Raw genomic sequence first — 24,972 nt, forward strand, 5'->3', positions numbered from 1 at the left:
GTATGCTTGATCCAGATTGTACAGCTAGGTAATTCGTTCCTTCATTAAATATACTTTAGTTCTCCCATTTCTAATCTTTAAAATTCTGAAAGTATTACATAGTACAAATGATAATTATACTGTGCCATAGGCCTGATTTTTTAACGTAAGTTTTTGTTTTGCTAATATGGAGAAATTATAAATACAAAAGGTACAGACAAATAATGTTTGTATATGAAAACAATAGTGTTTTTGTCTTCATTATTTTTAATGTAGAGTTTTATAAATATTTAAAATGTGTTATTTTATGTCATATCATCATTAAGGTTATTTTCATTTTTGACACTTTAAAAAGTTATTTCTGTTTTTATTTCTCTCAGATTTTCTTAATAAACCTCTATTATAGTAAAAATTGTGTACTATTGTTACAAAATACTTTTAAAATAATATCAAATTTCTTTTTGGTAGTAAAACTTCGCTGAGGGACTGACTTGATATTTACATTGTTATTGCTAGTCCTTCCTGACTTTGTCACAATTAGGACAAAAGCTTCCAGGGCTATACTGAATCCACTTTGTAATTAGCCAGTGACTTCCTCTTCGGGACATTCATTGATCAATCACCGCCTACTTTCAAGGCCTAAATGAGAGAAGTAGTATACAATGTGGTGCTCTAAATTAGCCAGGGTAAACAAGTGCAAAAACTTGGTATTTCTTAATAGCACACGCTATTTCACTTGACATATTTAACATGGACCAACCACAGCTGTAAGCATAGCAAGAAGTAAAGATAAAGATTTCTTTTTAACTCTAAAATTAATACATGCAGTTATTTTCCCCTATTTTTCTCCTCGTTGTTCAACATTACGACAATAATATTTAACCAATCTTACTTTAACTACAGATATAATTTATTTTCACACTTACTGAGAAAAGAAAACTATTCTTTTAAGTCTTTTTATTTTCATTAGCTCGTGCAGTTTCTCTACCCTCACTCTCTCCAATGCATATTTTAAAAAATCAAAATTGACGAATACTCATAGGGGGAACATGTAGTATTTTGCTTTCAGAGCCTGAATTACCTCATTAATAATAATATTTTCCAGTTCTACTTATTTTTCTGCAGACTTTATTTTTTTATGTCTGAGTAAAATTTTATTATGTACATATCATGTTTTTTTGTCCATTCATGTGTTGATAGAAATCTACGTTGAATTTATTTCCTTGCTTTTATGAACAGCGTGTCAATAAATAAAATATGTATTTACCCAGGAATGCTGAATTAAGTGCTAAATATGTTTTTTCATGATATCCTGTTGATTTTAATATCTGCATGATTTGTGGTAATTTTTTATTGATTTTTATTGAGCTCTACATTTTTCTCTACTCCCCTACCTGCCTCTCCCCTCCCCACTTCAATCCTCCCCCAGGGTCCCCATGCTCCCAATTTACTCAGGAGATCCTGTGTTTTTCTACTTCCCATGTAGATTAGATCTATATAAGTTTCTCTTAGTGTCCTCATTGTTTCCTAAGTTCTCTGGGATTGTGGTTTGTAGGCTGGTTTTCTTTGCTTTAACAACCAACTATGAGTGAGTACATGTGATAATTGTATTTTTGGGTCCGGGTTACCTCACTCAAAATGATGTTTTCTATTTTCATCCATTTTCCTGCAAAATTCAAGATGTCATTTTTTTCTGCTGTATAGTACTCCCCTGTGTAAATATACCACATTTTCCTTATCTATTCTTTGGTCTAGAGGCATTTAGGTTATTTCCAGGTTCTGGCTATAACAAACAATGCTGCTCTGAACATAGTTGAGCACATGTCCTTGTGGCATGATTGAGCATCCTTTGGATATATACCCCAAAGTGGTATTATTGGATCTTGAGGAAGGTTGTTTCCTAATTTTCTGAGAAATCACCATACTCATATCTGAAGGGGTTGTACCAGCTTGCATTCCCACCAGCAGAAGAAAAAGAAGATTCTCTGATCAAATTGAAGCAATATTAATATATAGGTATAAATAGAAATATTTAGATGATAGTAGTTTGATAATATGACCACGTAGCAAAATGACAATAGAGTTTTCCCATAGGGACAGTGACCTCCCCAAACATGAACTGCTGACTAGGTTTATGCTGGCATGACTTTCCTCCTATGGAAATGATCTCAAATTTCCAGGTTGTTTGCTCATATAATAGTCATGCATAACTAAGCACATTTTGTTTTACATGTCAGTTTTGTAAGATGCAGAGTTCAGGCCTGGGTTAAAGTGATTCATGCCTTTTCTCCTCCAGCAACCTGATAACACCTCCTGGAACTGTGAAAGCTAGCCCATAGAGAGAAAATGTCCTGGTCAGAGACTGCTTTTCCTATGTTCTACAACCACAGTGTGTGGTTTCTTCAGCAGCAGGGTCTTCACATCTAGTTATGGTGGGCAGCCAAGATCGATGACAATAGTCTGTGTTGTTTGGGGGGGCACTGGTTCTCCAAGACCAATAATTCATAGGAAAGGAAACTATGCTGGGTCTTAAGGTCTTCATTTAATAATCCATGTTTTCTGGCAGCAGCATTGTCCACTCATGAAGGGTAACTCTGTTTATATTCTTTTACAAAATAATGTTTTTAATTAGCTTTCAAATTGTTGGGGTTTTATAAGGCTTCATACATATGTAGATTTGGCTGACCTTCCCTCCACTCCCTCTTTTTCCCCATCTCTACCCCTATTCCCACTTAAGTCTTTAACCCTCAGCTTCACCCTAACATTTTTTTAGAACTTATGTGTTCAGGCTGTAGCCTCTTATTACATTTTTCATTTTTATGCAGGATCATAGTTTCCATATAGTTTTTCCATATACATTTTATGTTGCTTGATCCTTCCCCCATCCCATTTTCTCAATTTCTCCATGCCACTTTTTTCTTAGAATATTTTTGCCTCCAATATTCTCCTTTACTTTCATTTTCCCTATATTTTACTAAGCTGGGATCCACATATGAGGATCTGTGGTATTTCTCTTTCTGAGACTGAATGATTTCACGCAGTAGAATGCAGTCCAGTCTTCCCCATTCACCTGCAAGTTTTGTTTTATTTTTCTTTGTAGTGGAGAAATTCTATTGTGTGTGTGTATATATATATATATATATATATATATATATATATATATATATATATAATGTTATTTTTTACCCATTCATCAGTTGATGGACACCTAGCTTGATTCCATATACATTTCCTAATTAATAATTAAAAATAAATTATTATAATTAAAATAGCAGTGAAGATAGTTGTATAAGTATCCTGGTAGTAAGGTACAGAGTATTTCAGTATATACCCAGTAGTGATATAGCTGAATCATATGGTAAATCTAATTTTAGAGTTTTTGTTTTTAGTTTTTATTCTTCTCTCATACAATACATCCTGACCACAGTTTCACCTCCATCCTTCCTCCCAGTTTCCCTCCTCCACCTCCCCTCTCCCCTAGAGTCACTTCTTCTCCATTTCTCTTCAGAAAAGAGCAGGCCTCCCAGGGATATTAACTGAACATGGCATGTCAAGATGCAATTATACTAGGCACATACCCTCATATCAAGGCTGGATGAGGCAACCCAGTAGTAGGAAAGGGTCTTATGAACAGGCAAAAGTCAGAGACATCTCCCACTTCCGCTTCTAGGAGTCCCATAAGATCACCAAGCTACACATATATACAGAGGACCTAGCACAAACCCATGCAGGTACTGTGATTGTCGCTTCAGTCTCTGTGAGCCCCTGACTTTATTTATTTTTGAGAAATCATCAGCCAGATTTTCAAAGTGGCTACAGTAGTTTCCACCACACTCCCAACAACAGTGGATAAGTTCTCCCTTTCCACCACATCCACATGATCACTTATTGTTATTGCTGATGATGGCCATTCTGTCTGTCTGATGAGACAGAAACTTAAAATCATTTTAATTCTCATTTCTCTGATAGCTAAGGATGTTGAATACTTTAAAAGTGTTTATTGGACATTTTATTTCTTTTTTTAATTTTTAAAACTATTTTGAAATTATAATTACATCATTTCCCCCTTCCTTTTCCTCCCTTCAAACTTTCCTATACTCAGCCTCTCTTTCTTTCAAATTTATGGCCTCTTTTTTGCATTAATTGTTATATACATATATGTTTCTACATATATTCCTAAATAACTGCTCAGTCTATATGTTATATTTATAACATTCATATCCATAATTCAATATATAAAACATATATATGAATATATGTGTATTCGGATATATTTCTTCAGGGCTAATTATGTGCTATTGGATAATCAACTGACATGTTCTTCCCTGGCAGTGAGTATCTCTCCTGTTCTCAACACTCTTTGGTTGTCTGTAGTTCTTTGTGTAGGCTTGAAGCTTTTGGGGCTTTCCTCCATCTACATTAGAAAGTCTATTGTTGCTAACCTTATTTAGCTCAACTTTGAGTGGTAATGTAGCTGACAATATGGGAGTAGTTTCCGACATTACGAGGAAACACAATCTTCACAGAAAATTCTGGTTTTTTTTTTTCTAATTTTTCCACAGTATTTCTGCCACTTTTCTCTAATGTTCTCTGAGACTTGGGTTCAAGAGTGTTTTACAGATATGTCAGTTAGGAATGCTCTCCATAAGTCTGTTTTTTGATTGGTTGTGGTTTTCCATAATGGTTTCCAGCTGTTGCAAAGAGAACTTCCCTTGATGAGGAGTGGGAACTACACTTTTCTGAGGGAATAAGGACAAACATTTAGAATGTAATTAGGAATTATTTTGGTTTAGTAGAGTGGTGATTATTGGTTTTCCTTCAAGATCCATGACTTCACTAGCTCTGGTTAGTTTGCTATATTTCCAGTAGCAGGCACAATTTTCCTCTTGTTGAGAGGGTTTTTTGTCCACTTAGAAAGCTGTTGGTTAGTGCCGAGATATGCATGCCACTACTGTACCCATAGAGTTAACATGCCATTCTGTTTTTTTTAATAATAAATAGATCTCTTAGCTGGATACAACTATTGGCTGCTTCCCTGTTTTAGAAGCTTCCATCTCACCTTCTGGTACAATGGAAGCCAGTCCTCAGACCTCTCTTAGGCATTCGGGTTAGTTGCAAATCAAAGCTCTCTGGGCCTGAAGTTCATGGGGTATTCAGAAATAGAGAATTATCTTCCACAGATAGGAGATGACCAAGTGCAATAGTAATAGCCTGTAACATTTTGGAAGCCTCTGGACAACCCTCAAAAACAACTCAAAAGAGAGCTCCTCAAGTCTGACGTTAGGGTTTTTTTTTTTTTTGACAGAAGGGTTTTGGCTCTTGGAGAGAACATATTCAGCCCAGAGATTAGCATTTATTATAGACTTTTAAAAGGTACATAGCCAATTAATAGTAAAATGACTGCAAGCTAAGAACAGTCCCTGGGCCACACTTTGTGTAGGATTGCCATACGCTCTCTTTTATCAATGACTTTCTTAATCATACTTTATTCACATCAAATGCTTTCCTCCCCCAAATGCTTTTCTCTTCCTAGTATCTGTTCATCAGAGTTGTTTTTCTGCCATGCCCAGCCTCACTCCATGAATGGACTTGACTGAGCTAGTAGAGTAATAAAGACAAGCAGGTAGACACACAAACTCAGACAGAAATGCTGGTATCAGGTTATCTGAGCTCTCAGATGGAGGGACTGCAGTACCACAGAAACTCAGCAACAGACAAAGAAAAAGAGTAGAAGGGAAAAATGTAAATAGAAATGACCAAAGAATGGTAGCACATCAAGAAACACTGCCTGAAGATACAATCAAAACAGAAAGGAAGAGAAATGAAGATGACCTAAAACAATGCCAGGTCTTGAGAGGCCAGGGAATAAAGATGCCCTCAGCCTCAAAGATAGCCCTAAAGAAAAGCAAGAAATCAAACAAAAAAGAAAGAGATTGAGGTTGCTGGAAAATTGGCCTAACAGTCGTTAAGCACTGACTGTTCATCTAGACAATCCATATTTGGTTCCTTGCATCGACAGGGTGGCTGATAACTGTTTCTAATCCCAGTTTCAGGGGATTCTGACTTCCTCTTCTGGCATCCTTGGGCACTGCACATACATGGAAGATAAGCCTACATGTGAACAAGATACTCATACACAAAATTAAAAATAAACAAATCTTTATGAAAAAAGAGGAAGAGAAGAAAAACAAGGAGAAAAAAGAAGAGAAGGGGAGAAAAAAGAAAAGAGAGTGGGAGGAAAGAACAGAAAGAAAGGGAGGTTGGAGGAAGAGAGAGAGCAGGACAGGACAAAGCTAGTTCACAAAATTGAAGTTACATTATAGGTAAGTATTAAAAGTGAAGGCAGGCAAAGTGATGTGGTTCAGTGAATAAAACTAATTGCCCCAAAGCCTGATGACCTGAGTTTAGTTCCTGGAACCCACATGGTAGAAAGCGAGAACTTCTGCCAGCGATCTTCTGACCTCCACATATATAATATGGAATACATGAACATACATGATAAATAAACATAAAACATTAAGACAGTAATGGAAAGACAACTGGGCAGTTTCACAACATCTATTTCTAAGTGGTCACTCACTTGACTATACATGCAAAATCCGTCTGTGCTCACTGGTCTTGGCTCAGGTCAAGATTTTTCTGTATGTTCTCACTTGCATGGATGTAGATGCAGAGCCTGTCTCTATGTGGTCACCCTCCTCGGCAAATATTAAGATTCTCTCTATGAAGATAGTTGCATAATCACATATGTAGAGTCTGATATATGTCGTCACTCATGTAGGTTCATATTTGAATTCTTTCTACCTGCATTCATATACAAGTATTTTTATTCTTGCTATGAATTAATTTTCAACATAGACAACACTGGCTGTCTTCATTTTGTCGGTTTTACTCTAAATACACTTGACATCACCATCTAGACATAATTAATTGTTGTCTCCTATATGTTCCCAAGTACTAGTATTTAACTTTGTTGTACTGTAGTAACTGAATGCATTTATATTTCCTACTCTGTTATCTTTCTTACAAACAAGAATCTCATCTTATTGACTTGTAAATACTCCACATAACTTGGCAAACCAGCTATGTTTGATTAAATGATGTTCATTAAATGTTTGCAAATGGATACTTGATAAGAATATTTAAAGTTATAGCTTTAAATGCCCAGAGAGCATGTTAACTTCCTTGTAAGTATATTCCAAATGGAAAGGAATTGTATCTTTCTTGTAAAAATGTGGCATTTTGATGAGAAAAATAGCCCTCATTTTATTAGTTTTATGTTATTTGCTTTAATAGGGGATGTAGAAATTGGAAATTAAAGTTATACTTCTCATCACATGATAGGTAAATAATCCTTCAGAAAGAAATTCTTGAAATAAATGTTTACTTTTAAATATACTTGGACAATTTTCTGCTATTTATTAAGCATGGATTTATAGTAATCTGTGTTTAAGTATATTACTTCATAGACATTATGGCTATGCTCTTAACTGAGGATGTATTCTATTACCCTCTTCACTCTCCTTTTGCAAGACTTTTTTTCTCCTCTCACTCCCATATAAATAACAATGTATAAAATGTAGAACCTGGGTTCCATATGAAAAAGAAAGTGTGGTGTTTATCTTCTCAGCTTGAGTTATCAGTCTTCATATAATATTTTCTAGTTCTGTTCATTTGTTTTCAGAATCTATAATTCATTTTTCTTTTGGATAAATAAAATTTATGTATATATATACATATATATATATATATGCTGTCTACTAAAGAGTTGAGGGACATTTAGACTGATTTAATTTTTCCTATTATGAATAGAACAGTTGTTAAAATGGGTATGCAGAAATCTTTCTGTTAAGATGTAGAGTCCTTTGAGTATATTAGCAAGAATCATCTAGCTGTATTATATGTAATTTACTGCTAGTTTTCCTGAAAAAAAAATCCACACTAATTTATACAATGACTATATCAGTTTATATACCTACTGACAGTGATTTAGAGTTCCTCTTTCCTTACACAGTCACCAAAACTTGTTGTCATTTGTTTTGTTTTGTTTTTGATAATAACTATTCTGACTATGGTTAGAGGAAATTTTAGAGTAACTTTAATTCCGATTGCTAAAGATAATGAACATTAAAAAAATTAATTGACCATTTGAATTCCTTCTTCCAGAACCCTCTCTTCCATTTCTAGCTTTTTTTGAATAGTTGTTTTCTTGTTCTTTAGATTTTTAAATTATTTGTACATTCTGTATATTAATGCTCAGATACATTATTGGCAAAACTTTTCTTTCATGCTGAAGGCTGTGTCTTCCCTTCAAGAATGGCTCTTTTGCTGTGCAGAAGCTTTATGACTTCAAGAGGCCTCACTTTATCCTTCCCCTCATTTCCCGAGTCACTGGAATGCGATTCAAAAGCCCTTACCTCTACTTATGATTTGTAGTGTTTTTCCTACTTTTTCCTCTAGCAGTTTCAGACTTTAAGGTTTCACATTGAGGTCTTTGACTGATTTGAAGTTGATTTGTTGTGCAAGATGAGAGATAAAATTCATTTGTTTATGTGTATCTATCCAATTTCCCCAGCATCATTTATAAAATAACCTTTCCTTCTTTTGTTTTTGTTATCAGTGTTGTCTAACCATGTGTCTGTAGCTGTGTGATTTTCTATCTGGCTCTTCTATTATTTTCCATTGATTTGTCTTTGTCCCAGGACTATGTTGGATTTGTTACTGCTTCTCTGTAATAGTCCTTAAAATTAGGTATAGCAGTTCTTATCATTACTCTTCTACTCAATGTTGTTTTGTGTATCTAAGGTCTTATAGGTTCTAAAATGAATTTTAAAATCTTTTTCTACTTCTGTGAAGAATGATAATAGAATTTTTTTTTTTTGCTTTCTTTTTGGTTTTCGAGACAGGGCTTCTCTGTAGCTTTGGAGCCTGTCCTGGAACTCGCTCTTGTAGACCAGGCTGGCCTTGAACTCACAGAGATCCTCCTGCATTTGTCTCCCAAGTGCTTGGATTAAAAGCATACACCACCACTGCCCAGCCTGATAATCGAATCTTGATTCGGATTGTATTCTGTGAATTGCATTTGGTACAATGGTCATTTTCAGTGTTGATTCTCCTAATCCATGAGTATGAAAAGTAATTACATCGTTCAGTGTCTTCTTCCTATTCTCTTGAATATTTTCAAATTTTCGCTATACAAGTCTTTCATTTCTCTGATTAGGTCTACTTCAGAATTGGGGCAGGACTTTGCAACAATTGTGAATGAGATTGCTTTCCTATTTTTTCAGCATATTTGTTATAGGTATGTAAGAATACTATCAATGTGGGGGTTAGTTTGGTATCATGCCATTTTGATAAAAGTGTTTCTCAGGTCAGTTTTGAGTGGAAAGTTTACAGTGTCTTATATATAGAATTATACCATTTGGTTAATTTTGTATCTTGCCATTTTGCTGAAAGTGTTCATCAGTTCAAGTTTTAGGTGAAGTATTTACTGTGCATCATGCATAGAATTATATTATCTTTAAGTAGGGATAAGTATACCTTTTCTTTTCATATTTATGTTTTTTATTTGCTTCTTTTGTCTTATTGTTTTAACTAAGAATTGCAACATTACAAAAAGTAAGAGTAGATAAAGTGGCTTGGGATTCCATATTGTCTTACCTCAATTTAGGTCCCATTCCTTCCTACTTCCTGCGTTATCTGAAAAACAGAGCTCCTCCTCTGAGCTCTTCACCCGTGGGAATCAAGAAAGTTGCCCAAAATCAGAACAACTCTGAGATTCCAAATCAATCTCAATGGCCAAAATCAAAAACACTCATGACAACTTACGCTGGAGAGATTGTGAAGTAAAGGGAACACTCCTGCATTGCTGGTGGAAGTGTAAGCTGGTACAGCCTCTTTGGATACCAATATGGCGATTTCTCAGAAAATTAGGAAACAACCTTCCTCAAGACACAGTAATACCACTTTGGGGTATATATCCAAAGGATGCTCAATCATGCCACAAGGATATGTGCTGAACTATGTTCAGAGCAGCATTGTTTGTCATTGCCAGAACCTAGAAACAACCTAAATGCCCCTCGACCAAAGAATAGATAAGGAAAATGTGGTACATTTACACAGGGGAGTACTACACCGCAGAAAAAAATAATGGCATCTTGAAATTTGCTGGAAAAATGCATGGGGCTAGAAAACTTAATATTGAATGTGGTAACCCAGACCCAGAAAGACAATTATCAAATTTACTCACTCATAAATGGTTTTTAAACATAAAGCAAAGAAAACCAGCCTACAAATCACAATCCCAGAGAACCAAGACAACAATAAGGACTCTAAAAGAGACATACATAGATCTAATCTACATGGGAAGCAAAAAAAAAAAAAAGACAAGATCTCCTGAGTAAATTGGGTGTGCATTGGGACCATGGGAGAGGGTTGAAGGGGGGAGGGAAGAGGCAGGTAGGGGAGCAGAGAAAAATGTATAGCTTAATAAAATCAATTAAAAAAAGAAAGTTGCCAAGATCATCACCCACCTCAGAACTCTCTATAAACACCTAAGAAGTCCTTGTATGGGATACATTTCCAGCAGATAACTTTACTCAGCTAAATTATCAGTCATAATTGATAAGGAATGAAAAAATTCCATGATTAAAACAGACTCAAAGCATTTATGACAACTATACAAGCCTTACAAAGATTATTGGATGGAATACTTCAGAACAAAGAAAAACACTGCTAGATACTAAATTACAGATAATATCAGGTTGGTAAGAGTAAATTACTTTGAAATCATACTGTCAAGAATGGACAGGAAATCCAGCAGAAAGAAAAGAAAAAACAAACAAACAGGAAAATATCAGAGTTAAATGTCAGAGACCAAATGGTTCTAGCAGACATCTATAGAATATTTCCTAACATTACAGAATATATTTAAATTGATAAATGTGTTAAAGACAAAAATCTCATGCTTACCTCAATAGAGAACAGAAAGGTCTTTGACAAAAATCCAACATCCTTTTCATAGTGAAGTTGCTAGAGGAATTCGAATCAGAGGGAACATTCCTCAAAATATTAAAATCCATATATGACAAGTGCACAGTCAACATCACCTTTAAATGGAGAAAAACTTGAACCAATATTATTAAAATCAGGAACAAAAGACTGCTAACTGTCTTTACTCCTATTTAACATAGTGCTCAACGTTCTAGCTAGAGCAGAAAACAATAGAATTTTAACAAAAGAATACAAATAGGAAAAGAAGCAGTCAAATTATCACTGGGAGATGATGTGATGCTATAAAAGATGCCAAGGACTCCGCCAGAAAATTTCTAGAACTTACTGCACTTTCCACAAAGTTTCTGGATACAAAATCAACATATAAAGAAGCTTTTCATTTTCACCATGTTCTATTAGTCTATTGTTGATATTAATTTATGGGAAATTTGACTGCGGTTTTATTTAATCTGTAAAATACTGTTTAAAGAATGAAGCTCTATTTAGAGTACATGCTAACTTTTCTAGCACTGTAAGGATTCAGGCTCCACACTGTCTTTGATCTGCTTCAAGTTGACTTTTGTGTAGGGTGCTAGAAATTGGTCTGATTTCATTCTATAGATCATTTGTTGAAGTATCTGAGCATTTTTGGCAATTTTGTAGAAAATCAGGAAGTAATAATTGCATGGACATGAATCTGGGTCTTCAGTTCTATTCCATTGGCCCAATTTTCTGCCAGTGCTATGCTGATTTAACTACCATGTCTCTGAAGTATCACATGAGAAGAGATATGATAGCCATTCCAGCATTATTCTTTTTTTCTCAAGATTTCTTTGCTTATCCAGGGTCTTTTACACACACACACACACACACACACACACACACACGCACACACACACACTGTTCTTTTGAGAAGTCTTTATTCAGATATTTAGTATATATATATATATATATATATATATATATATATAAATTTGGTTAGGATGTTTATTGCTTGGGAATATATAACCTAGTTTGGCACATCTCCAGATCTTTTTGTTTTTCTTCCTTTTTTAAGAAATATGTTTATTTACTTATTTATGTATTTCCCCTCTTATTAAAAATATATACTTTTCTCATATAATACATCTTGGTTGTACTTTCTTCTCCCTCTCCTCCTCCCATGCATGGGCATACTCTTTCAGCCTCTTTCAGGCTGAAAACTCTTCCAGGTTTTGCAACTGGGTGAAGGCTCTAGGTGGACACCAGCTCTATGTCACCAAAATGTTTCCATAGTGGAAAAAACCCTTTGCATTTATGTAGGCAGGTATTTTGTCCTTTTGATGGTGTCCTTTGCCATACAGAGTTGTATGGGTGTTGTCTTCAGCAATGGATTCCTGCCATCAGTTTGTAGAGAGCAACCTATGATCTTGGCAATATTCTGGGGTTTTGGGGGGGGGGATTTCCATTGAACCCCTTTGGCTCACAACTCATTTGGGTGTAAACAAGTCTCAATACTGGAAGTTTCATTTGGTGACAAGAGATAGCCAGTTGGGCTTTTATCTCTCTCATTATTTGGATCCTTCATTAGGATCACCTTCATATTTTAGAAAGCTTCCACAGCACTGCGCTTCCACACATTCCCTCAAATGCCCCTCAGTTCTAGCTGTCTCTCCCTGCATCCCCTCCCTCAACTTTATCTCCCCTTACACTCCCACATAAACATTCCATTCCACTTCCCCATCCCCAGTCCTCCCACAAAATTTATTCTGTTTTCCCCTCCCAGAATCCATGGCCTACACCTTTTTTTATACCTAACTTCTCCGGGTCTATAGATTGTAGCTCAGTTATCATTTATTTAATGGCTATTATCCACATATAAGTGACTACATACAATATTATTTTTCTTTGCCTGGATTGCCTCACACAAAATTATTTTTTCCTAGTTATATCCATTTGCCTGCAAATTTTATGATATCATTCTTTATCAGCTAAAATTACTCCATTGTATAAATGTACCACATTTTCTTTATCCACTCTTCTGTTGAAGAACATCTAGCTTGCTTCCAGTTTCTGGCTATTATGAATAGAGCAACAATGAACATAGTTGAGCAAGTGTCCCTTTAGTAAAATCAAGTGTCCTTCAGGTGTATATATACAAGGGTTGTATAGCTTGATCTTGAAGTCCATTGATTTCCAAAGTGGTTGTGTAAGTTTGTACTCCCACCAGCAATGGAAAAGTGTTCGGCTTATTTCACATCCTCACCAGCATGAGCTATCAGTTGTATTATTGATCTTAGTCATTCTGAGAGTTGTAAGATAGGATCTCAAAGTAGGTTAGATATGCATTCCCTGCTTGCTAAGTATGTTGAAGATGTCTTTAAGTGTTCCACAGCCATTTGAGAGTGCTCTATTGATAATTTTCTATTTAGATCTGTTCCCACCTTTTAATTGGACTATTTTCTTTTTTGATACCTATTTTCTTGAATTCTTTATATATTTTGTTTTTTTGTTTTTTTTTAATTTATTTATTTATTAAGGATTTCTGCCTCCTCCCCGCCACCACCTCCCATTTCCCTCCCCCTCCCCCAATCAAGTCCCCCTCCCTCATCAGCTCGAAAAGCAATCAGGGTTCCCTGACCTGTAGGAAGTCCAAGGACTGCCCACCTCCATCAAGGTCTAATAAGGTGAACGTCCAAACTGCCTAGGCTTCTTTATATATTTTGAATATTAGACCTCTATTGGATGTGGAATTGAAAAAAAAACTTTCCCTTTATATAGGCAGGTGTTTTGTCCTTTTGATGGTGTTCTTTGCCTTACAGAAGCTTTTTGGTTTCATGAGGTCCCATTTATTAATTCTTGATCTTAGTTCCTGCACTATCAGTGTTCTGTTCAGGAAGTTGTCTACTGTGCCAATAATTTCAAGGCTGCTCCCTATTTTCTTTTCTATCAGGTTCAAAGTGTCTGGTTTTATGTTGAAGTCTTTGATCCACTTAGACTTGAGTTTTGTGCAGTGTGATAGATATGGGTCTATTTGTCTTCTTCTACATGAAGATATCAGCTTGACCAGCAGCATCTATTGAAAGTGCTGTCTTTTGTCCAGTGCCTATTTTTGGCTTCTTTATTAAAAAAAAGCTGGTGTCTATGGGTGTCTGGAGTTATGTATAGATCTTCCATTCAATTCCATTGATCAACATGTCTGTTTTCCTTCCTTTTTCATACTGTCTTCTTTTTCAGTATTTTCCAAATGATTAACATGGTAGCAAAAGGAGATAAGACCCAGAACACATAGTGTTATCCCCCCCCTCACACACACACACACACACACACTTGGGAATACATGAGATATTTTGGTATCTTGACATTTAGTTAGTGACTGGAAAAATTGGAACCTGTTCGTTAAAATGAGGCTTGAGTATTGTGTGTGTGTGTGTGTGTGTGTGTGTGTGTGTGTGTGTGTGACCCATCCTTATTTATTTTGACTCTAAAGTTGCTCCCAAGTTGTGCATAAGCAATTTAGATCTCAAATGCTGGGACTTGGAAAACAGCTCAGTTGGTAAAATCCTTGTGCAAGTGTGAGGAAATGGATTCAGGTTCCCTTAACCAATGTAAAAGTCAAGTGGACATTGCACATCTTAAATCCCGGCACTGAGGTGTAAAGGACAGAGATAGGCAGATCTAAGGAACTCACTTGGCCAGCCAGTTTAGACGGAATAGCAAATTCCAAGTTCAATGAGAGATGCTACCTCAAAAAATAAGGTGGAAAGGGGATTGAAGAAGAAATCATGGCATCAACCTCTGGTCTCTATATTCTCGCGCACAGGAGACCACATCAACACAGGTGCTTGTCCAAACACACGCACACACACACACACACACACACACACACACACACACGACATAAAGAAAAATAAGAAGCGGAAGCATCCAAGTTTGAAATTAAGCTATTGGAGTGTACCAGTTATCTTTTATGACCATCAAAAAATTTTAAATATTACTTACTTCTGATCCTTCTAGATTTCTTGTTAGAATCTCTTGTATGACGTTCATTATTATTGTCTAACTTTCACTTTTGCCCTTTATACTAGACGGTTTCCGAAAGGTTTCACCACAGAGTGAAAAGACTAATGAGGGAAAGAAAGGTTCTATGGAATTTCAGCATCCACTCTTCAAAAAAGGAGGAGCCTATCTTCTTGAAAATATTAAGCGAAAGGTAGGAAGTGGATTTTTCTCTTATCCTTTTTTTGTAGCATGCAGTCCTTACTCTAAACATTTCATGATTTCTCTAAGTCTTTGCATGAAGCTGCTGGAATCAGAAACTGGTTGCTAGGTGTATTTTGGGTTGCTGTAAATTGACCTTTAGGAATTAATTTACCCAAACACTAATTTCTGCGATAAACTGTTCTTTGTGCTTTATTTTATTGTCTTGTGTCTTTATTTTACTGTGTAGATATTGAAATAAGATTTGAGAAAATAAGCAGAGGAGGCTAGGATAGATTGCACGGTTACACAGTTTTTCACTTGCAAGATTTCTTTGTATGTTGGAAATTCATGTGACCTTTGTCTATATACTAGAAGTTCAGGACCAAAAATAAATACAGAAAGAAAATGTCAGTAAGAATAGTGGTTGTCAATACATCTTGTTTTTAAATCTCTAAGTGTCTTAAGATGTTTTTGGAAAACTATGATCTATTTTCATTAAAAAAAACTATAGAAGTAATTTTTTCATCTTTATTCTCTCATGATCACAGATCAATATTCTTAGTAATACATGATGTTTAATTATATAAGTATTTTTATTTTAATGTATAGTGTGCACAGTATTATTGCTTTTAAATAAGTTAACAGTATTTTATCAGATATTAAGATAGCAATGCCTGTTTACTTCCTGGTCCCATTTGTTTGTAGAACTTTTTTTCCATCCCTTCACTGTAAGGTGGTTCCCAGGATTAAAACAAAAATGAGTTTCTTCTAGACAGAAGAAGTATAGATTTTGTGTGTTTTTAGAACTAGGATTACATTGTTTTAACCTTTTCTGTCTTTCAAAGTTTGCATTGAAAACTCAGCTGTTATTCTGATGGGTTTTTCTTTACCTGTGATGTGTGGCTTTTCTCTTGCTGCTTTTTGTGCCTTCTTTTTGTTCTTTATATTTTCTGTTTTAAGTATTTTATATAAGTCCAATGGTAGAGAGTTGTTTTTCTCTTCCTTTTGCTTAGTAAAAAAAAAAATCCTTTCACCTTAAAAACTGTCATTTGTTTGGAGGCAACAAATCAATAAATCTTGCTTTTAATTTAATCTTTTAATCTTTGTCTTTTGCCTAGGGAATTAATACCTTCCATGAACAGAGTTATTGTTGAAGGATGCATGTTAATTCCTGATATTTTATTGTTTTCTGGTTTGGGGCTTATTCTTCTACCTAACTGTTACAGGAGTACAGTTTATTTTTTCTGTGGCCCTATGGATGTTTTCCTTTTTACTCCAAAGGACTCCTTTAAGTATCTTCCATAAATCTGGTGTCGTGGTCATGAATGCCTTCAGCCTGTTTTCCTTAAAATTTTCCACATAGTTTTGCTGCATATAATATTTTGGGATGGTAGTTGTTTTTCAGAACTTAAAATATGTCATCTCATGCTTTTTAGATTTTTTTCCCATTGTCACTGTTACCCTCACAAGCCTGATTTTGTAGGTGATGTCTCTTGTGTTGCTTTCAAAATAGGTTTTTGGTTTCTGTAGTTAGTAGTTTAGTTGAAGTGAAGTTCTTTCATGTTTATTTTCTGTTTGTGTCCAAAATGCTTCCTATATCTAGGTTGGCATCTCTTTTCACAACTCTGGGAAATTTTCTGGTGCCCAAACCATTAACTGTACCTTCATAATGGAAATTTATTGTTCTTTTATATCAATGATTCTTAGATTTGGTATTATCATAGCATGATGATTATCCTGACTGTATGAGCCATACTTTTAGGTTAATTTATGTGAGGCCTTTCTGAAATATTCTGATTCCTCCATTATAACTTCAAGCACAAGTGTTGTATCCTGCCCTTGAATCATTCTACAGACATTTTCATTTTGTTTGCATTTTTCCAATATTTCAGTTTGGTTTTGCTTCAATGTTGCCATGTTTGGATTCTTCTTTGATACGTAATATTTACTTTTTATATTTATTATTTTTATATTTATTACTCCTTGAATTTTTGTGTGAGTTCTTAGAATTCCTTCGGTTTATCTTTCTTAATTTCATGCTTTAGAGTCACCTAACTAAAATTTCATGTAACTAATTCTTACTGGAGATGAGTTTTATAGAATTAGTGATTTTTGGAGGACTACTATTGCTTTTTTGGTTTTTCAAATTATGGCTTTCCATTGGGTCTTGTATATCTGGAGCTTAGCTCTTGACTGAATTTATTTATTTTTAAATTTCATTATGATTAACTAACTCATTAATTTTAAATCGCCCTCATTATTTCAGGGGAACTGTCTGGTCTTTACAAGTGAAGCTATGTTGTTATAGGGTTGACGTATTGTTTTCATCTGCAATACAGCTAATGAGGACACCAGATTTGATCCATAGTATTCCCCTGCAGTTACAATATTGTCTGGAAAAAAGAATCACTATCTGGTATTAACCCAATAAAAAGTTATCTGTTCTTATTCAGTAACCAATTTAGAAGTTAAAGGAACACAGATATTAGTTTGTGTACAAGTATATTAGTTGCTTTTGATATGAGTAGAAAGAAAAATCAACAAATAGCAACAGCTACAGCAACAGAAAGAATGCAGGGTAAGAGCAGTAGTGTTTGTTATTTGACTGAGAAAAAGTGGAGAAGAAAATATCTACAAAGGAACAAGAAGTAGGGGGAGGGGGAACATATTAAAGGTAAATTGAAGGAGGAGACATATGCAAACCTTGCGAGCCTATGTTCTTTGGGAAACAATAATGTAAAAAGAAAGACTAGTGAAGGGGGCGTGAGAGAGATAATACGGATGAGGATAAACGTGGAATGTAGAGGATGGATGCATTCTATCTAGCCTGTTGTTGCTTAGCTCCCAGAAATCTGACTTAGACTGGCCATCTTGTTTTTGATTCTATGCTTTCTTCCTGGAGATCGGGCTATTCTTGTCAGTGAGGAGGGCTTGACTGGTGGAAACTCAGATGCTGATCATATTTCTGAGTAATTCTCAGGTATCATGTTACTAATGATCGACTCATCTCTAGGGGGAAGATTGCTTCCATTATCTGGTGAGCAGCTTAGGGCCTATACCATTCAATGGCAACATTTGGCTCCAAATTAGATTCTGCCTTGCTTATTTCTGACTCAAAGGGGTTTCCTTATTATCTGGAAGAATTTTCTTAGACCAAATTCAGCACGTAGGCATGTGTCATTCACTCTGAGCTTCCTGGGAGGTACTGTTCACATACAGTCACAGTGGTCAAGGCACTAGGTCCACAGAGTCTTTTCCAAACAGCATCTTTCAGCTATTCTGAACTGAGACTGCTTCTAACCCTCCACTAACCACTTGGAGCTGCACAGTCCCATTTGAAGGCATTGATATGCTTTTAGCACCACTACTTCTTCTCAGACCTGTAAACCCATTCACGCTGTGTGTCCAGAAAATCATTGGGCCATACTTCAAAACCCTGTACTCTACAGAATTGGAAAATTTAAAGAAAATGGACAATTTTCTGGATTGGTACCACATAACAAAATTAAATCAAGGACAGATAAACAATTTAAAGAGACCTATAACTTTTAAGGAAATAGAAGCAGTCATCAAAACTTCCCCAACAACAACAACAAAAAACCCAGAGCCAGATGGTTTCAGTGCAGAATTCTACCAGAATTTCAAAGAACTAATACTAATACTCCTCAGATTGTTCCACACAATAGAAACAGAAGGGAGATTGCCAAAAACTTTTTACAAGGCTAGAGTTACCCTGATACCCAAATCACACAAAGGTGCAACTAAAAATAGAATTATAGACCAATCTTCCTCATGAACTTGATGCAAAAATACTCAAATACTGGCAAACCAAATCCAAACACACATCAGAAAAATCATCCACCACAATCAAGTAGTATTCATCCCAGAGATGCAGGGATGGTTAAACATATGAAAATCTATCATTGTAATCCACAGTATAAACAAACTGAAAGAAAAAAAAACACATGGTCATCTTATTAGATGCTGAAAAGGCCTTTGACAAAATTCAACACCCCTTAATGGTAAAGATATTGGAGAGAGCAGGGGTACAAGGAACATACCTAAACATAATAAAGGCAATATACAGCAAGCTGACAGCCAACATCAAATTAAATGGAGAGAATCTCAAAGTGAGGCTACTAAAATAAGCAATAAGACAAGGCTGTCCACTCCATATCTATTCAATATAGTGCTTGAAGTTCTAGCTAGAGCAAAAAGACAAGAAAAAGAGATCGGGGGATACAAATTGGAAAAGAAGTCACACTTTCATTATTTGCTGATAATATGATAGTATACTCAAGGGACCCCAAAAATTCTACCAGAGAATTCCTACAACTGATAAAAAATTTTCAGTGATGTGACAAGATGAAAAGTTAACTTAAAAGCAAAACAAACAAACAAAAAAAACAGTAGCTCTCCTATATACAAATGATAAATCGGCTGAGAAAGACATCAGGGAAACAATGTCCTTTACAATAACCACAAATAATATAAAATACCTTGGGGTAACTCTAACCAAACAAGTGAAAGACTTTAGGTACCTTAAGTCTTTGAAGAAAGAAATCAAAGAAGATATCAGAAAATGGAAAGATCTCCCATGATTTTGGGTAGGTAGAATTAACATAGTAAAAATGGCAATCTTATCAAAAACAATCTACAGATTCAATGCAATGCCCATCAAAATCCCAGCAAAATTCTTCACAGACCTCAAAAGTACAATACTTCATATGAAAAAAAAAACAAAATAGCCAAAACAATACTATTATATATATAACATAATATAAATATAAAATAAATATATATAAATATATAATAAAGGATCACCATCCCAGACTTCAAGTTCTACTATAGAGCTATAGTAATAAAAACACCTTGATAAAGTTGGGCAAGGGAACGAGCGGGGGAGCAATGAAAGAGATATTTTGATAGAGGAGGCCATTATGGGGTTAGGGAGAAACCTGGTGCCAGGGAAACTCCCAGGAATCCACAAGGATGACCCCAGCTAAAACTTCTAACAATAATGAAGAGGGTGTCTGAACTGGCCTTCTCCTGAATCAGATTGGTGACTACCCTAACTGTCATCACAGAACCTTCACCCAGTAACTGATGAAAGCAGATGCAGAGATCCACAGGCAAGCACCAGGCCGAGCTCCATAAGTACAATCGAAGAGAGGGAGGAGGATTATATGAGCAAAGGGGTTCAAGATGGTGATAGGGAAACTCACAGAGATAGCTGACCAGAGCTAGTGGGGGAGCTCAGTGACTTTAAACCAACAGCTAGGTAACCTACATGGGACCCACCTAGGCCCTCTGCATGTCATTGACAGTTGTGTGGTTTCATCTATTTGACCAGGATCTGTCCCTGGCACATGAGCTGTCTTTTTGGAACCCATTCCCTATGGTGGAATGCCTTACTCAGCCTTAATGCAGTCAGAAGAAGCTTGGTCCTGCCTCAAGGTGCCAGGCTTTGTTGGCTCTCCACGGGAGGCTCTTAGCCCTTCTGAGGCCTGGATTGGGGATGGGTAGAAAGAAGGTGGAGGAGGGAAAAGAAGGAGAAGAGGGGGACTGCGGCTGGTATGTAAAATAGTTTTAATTTAAAAGGAAACTAGATCAAATTTTGTTTTTCTTATACCGAATTGAACTGCTCTCAATTTAGTCATGGTGATTTCAGAATGACAGTTTCTATTCTAGGAGCTAGAGAATGGAAAACAATGCTTCGTGGAGTCATTTTTCAATCCATTGAAAAGGGAGTTATGTTCAGACATTGCTGATTCTACTGAACACTTAATCTTCTTGGTCTAATTAAGAATAATTTTAAGACATATGATCTGAAGAGTGTTTGATTTGAGATTAAAACTTCCACATGGGGAACAATGATTCTCATATCTCATTAGTTATTGAAAGTGATAATATGTAAGAGGGATACCATCTTTTTATTTTCATTTTTATGATTGAAAAAAGACAGAATTTTTGCAGCAGTGGTTTGGTAGCTTTTATTCCATTAGTTTGGTGAATATCATAGAGAGGATACAGACTGTCTAAAGAGGAGATGCCTAGTTTATGAGCTATCCAGGTGGTAGGCAATTTGTTTTTCTTCACAGAATCAAGAGAGAACTGGCTTGTTGGTATTATAATTGCTCCCTCTTCTTTTTTTCTTTTTAATTTTATTTAAATAACATTTTTTCGGGGTTTTTTTGTATCAGTTAGTTTCCCTTCCCTCCTCATGTCCCATCTACGCCCTCCCCATCCTCTGTTCCTCCATCTCCTTTCAGAAAGGTGCAGACCTCCCATGAGCTTGCACAAAGCATGGCACATCAAGCTGGGACAGGCCTGAGGCAGGGCAAGGTAATCCAGTATGGGAACAGGTTGCCAAGAGCCAGCTAAGGGCCAAGGAGAGCTCCTATTCTCACTGTTAGAAGCCCAAGAGACCAAGCTACAGGATGGTCACACACCTGCAGAGGGCCTAGGTCTGTAGCATGCAGGATCCCTGTTAGTTTAACGTCCTTGAGCTTCCCTGAGCTCTCAGATCAGCATTCTCTGTGGGTTCCCCAATCCTGATGCCCCTGGCTCCTACAATCCCTCCTCCCTTTCTTCCAGAAGACTCTCAGAGCTCAGTGCAGTGCTCGTCTGTGAATCTCTGCCTCTGCTTCCATCAGTTACTGGATAGAGTATGTCTGATGGCAGTTAATCCTGATAAAAATATATCTATACTACTAATTTTCAGTTTACTACATACTGTTTCTCATGGCCATCGTTTTATGTTTAAGTATCCAGTTTCTCTCCAGTCTGTTAATTATACAACAGGGTTTCACAGATCAACTTATTCTTCTGACACATTTCCAGCAGCTAAAACGAGGTAGAAGTTTTTATTGACAGTTTTGAAGTTTTACTTTGAGGGACCAGGAGCCTCTAGTTCCTATTTGTAGTGCTGGTGTGATATAAAGCTTTAATTTAGAATAATTGATAATGTTTTATTCTCTTAAATTTTTTATCTTGTATTGCTTCTCTCATTTGCATTAAAAAGTTTTAATAAGCTTTTATTATGTCCATACTGTGAGATTGTGAATGAATGAAACTTTAAAAGTTCTATTAACTCTGGTGATAATGCACTTAAACCTTTGGAAATAATACACAGTCAAATCATTAAAGCTGTTCCAAGCACCACCTGCAAAATTAATTTTCACATTATTATAGGCATTATTATGTATTACGTTGTATAACCATAGTATGGTGTTTCATTTCATTAAAAAACATAATTTAATATGCTCACAATTCAACAGGCCAAAATGGATCTATAGTCTGCTATGGATTATTTCTTAGAGCTGACCACATTGTATATTATTTACACAATAAAACTAATCACATATTATTTTCATAATCACTCACAACAGGAAAAGGAGGGGAAAGTTCAGAGTTCAACTCTAAAAAAATTGAGATATATGTATGACAGAATATAATATATTGTTGAAGTCACAGATAATGATATATACCGTATTTGGTTATGTTACAGTACTTAATAAATTGTATTTTTTCTGTCTTTGTAAGGTATTATCATTTTGTTAGGAATAGAAATTCTGCCATACTTAAATAGAGTTTTCTTTTTTTTTTTTTTGGTGGCGGTGGCTGAGGCATGTTCAGCCTCAAACTTATGATCCCTTCCTAACCCTCAGAGTTAAGGTGTTATAGATGTCTGTGTATGTAATGTGTGTATTATATAATACATACAAGTACATGTTTGTGTGTATATATATTTATGTATATTCTGGGTTTATTGAAAGTATTCTATGTGTAAGGTATTGTTCTTGAGATCAGGGAGATGTATAGTCAAAAATTAAATATTTTCATTTCTTATTTAACTTTTATATGTGTGGGTATTTTGCCTCAATGTCTACTACTATGAGCATGTAGTTCTCGCAGAAACCAGAAGAGGGTGTCATATCCCCTGAGACTTAAGTTACAGAATAATCCAGAAGAGCAGCCAGTATTATGGACTGATAAGGCCCCTCTCTAGTTTCCTAACCTCCAGGAGCATCCAAGTTCGTGAAAGCATAATAACGTATGCAGTAACTATAACATGAAGCATGTATAGTGTAGCACTATAATCAAGGTACATTTGCAGAAGCGGATGTAATTTTTTCCATTAGTCATGTTTTTTTCTCTCTCTCTGTCTTTAGTGCTCATAATGGATAGCTAATAGTTTGCCAAATTTTTAACCAGCCTGACTGTACTGTTCCCACTTTAGGGGCCAACAATAAAAATTGACGATGCCAACCTCTACTGTGATGAATTTCAGAAAGTTCTGACTGAAATGCAAGAGCTTAGAAACATGCAGAGCGACATGGATGCCAGATATTCACAAATGAAACAGTGGGTGTTAATCTGTTTTCTAGGGCCTGGTTCCAGGGTTTTAAGTTTGATTACTTCCAAGTTGGGAAACTCCACTCTTATTTTATATGGAACTTTTTAGTGTGATGTCTTTTAAGTTAAAACACAACACTAAATCAAAGTATTTAATTCTGGAATTGCTATTGATGAGCTGGTAGCTCAACTATAACTGTGATTGCCTAGAATACCTCTGTACAAGTCAGAAGGAAAATTCCCAGGGTAGAAGACAACAGAAATGTGAGTACTACGGTATATAGAAATTTCCATTTTAACTGAGAAAGAAAATGATACAAGGTTGCTAAATGTATAAATTGTGTATTAAAGTACTCTGATGTGCATGCCCTGTACATTTACTGATTCTTCCTTCAGTCTTTCCCCCTTAGTTTGGCCTACCAAATAAATTCTTTATAATCTTCTTCAGTGTTTTATAAGGAATCAGAGTCCATAAGACACCATGAAATATCTCTAACAGCATGAAATATCTCTAACAGTAAGACTTTTACCCAGGCAGTGATATTATAAGGCAAATTTTAACTAGCTAGATATTTACACAATAATACATTTGAGGAAATACTGTAATTCATTATCGTACAGGAGATATATGTGGACATGTTTTAGCAAATATTCATTAATATTCAGTTTTTACTGAAGATATTTATTTTTCTTTTCCATATTGGGATTTCTAGTGAATCAAGTTTTTGTACTTTAAGGCCTAATTTTCTTTTTTATTTATTTTTTATTTTAAATTTTTTTAATTCATTTTACTTACCAACTACAGTTCCCCCTCCCTCTCCTCCACCGTTTCTCCCCCATATCCACCCAAACCACCCCATCCACTCCTCAGAAAGAGTAAGGCTTCCCATGGAGAGGAAGTTGAGGAAGGACCAAGCCCCTTCCCCTGTATCAAGTATGAACAAGGCATCCCACCATAGGTAATGGTTTCCAAAGAATCAGTTCATGCATCAGAGATAGAGCCTAGTCCGATTTCCAGGAGCCCCTCAAACAGATCAAGCTACACAATTGTCACTCACTTGTGGAGGGCCTAGTTCAGTCCCATGCAGGCTCCCTAGCTACAGGTAGAGAATTTGTGAGTTCCTGTGAGCTCCAGTGTACTGTAATCTCTGTGGACTTGTCCTGCTTGATCTTGACCACCCTTGATCATATAATCCCTCCTCCCTCTTTTTCGACTGGACTCCCAGAACTCAACCTGGTGTTTGGCTGTGGATCTCTGCATTTGGTTCCATCAGTTACTGGATGAAGGCACTATGATGACAATTAGGGGAGTCACCAATCTGATTATAGGGGAAGGCCAGTTCTGGCACCCTCTCCACTATTCCTAGGAGTCTTAGCTACGGTCATCCTTGTGGATTCCCGGGAATTACTCTAACATGAGGCTTCTCCCTAACCCCATAATGGCACCTTCTAACAAGATAT

The 24,972-nt window shown here is 35.9% G+C and overlaps 1 protein-coding gene across 1 annotated transcript in view; it reads left to right on the plus strand.

The window, feature by feature from the left end:
* The window catches only part of LOC121443108 (heat shock factor protein 3-like), a 46,501-nt gene that overhangs the window by 9,551 nt on the left and 11,978 nt on the right, over positions 1 to 24,972 (plus strand). The window contains exons 3-4 of the mRNA XM_041644788.1: positions 15,039 to 15,163; positions 23,396 to 23,520. Coding sequence (XP_041500722.1) covers positions 15,039 to 15,163; positions 23,396 to 23,520 — 250 coding nt within the window. The remainder of the gene's footprint in view (positions 1 to 15,038; positions 15,164 to 23,395; positions 23,521 to 24,972) is intronic.

The sequence above is a fragment of the Microtus oregoni genome, unplaced genomic scaffold (genome assembly GCF_018167655.1).
Source record: "Microtus oregoni isolate MIOR12 unplaced genomic scaffold, Mior012 000100F_ref0000014, whole genome shotgun sequence".
Classification (NCBI taxonomy): Eukaryota; Metazoa; Chordata; class Mammalia; order Rodentia; family Cricetidae; genus Microtus; species Microtus oregoni.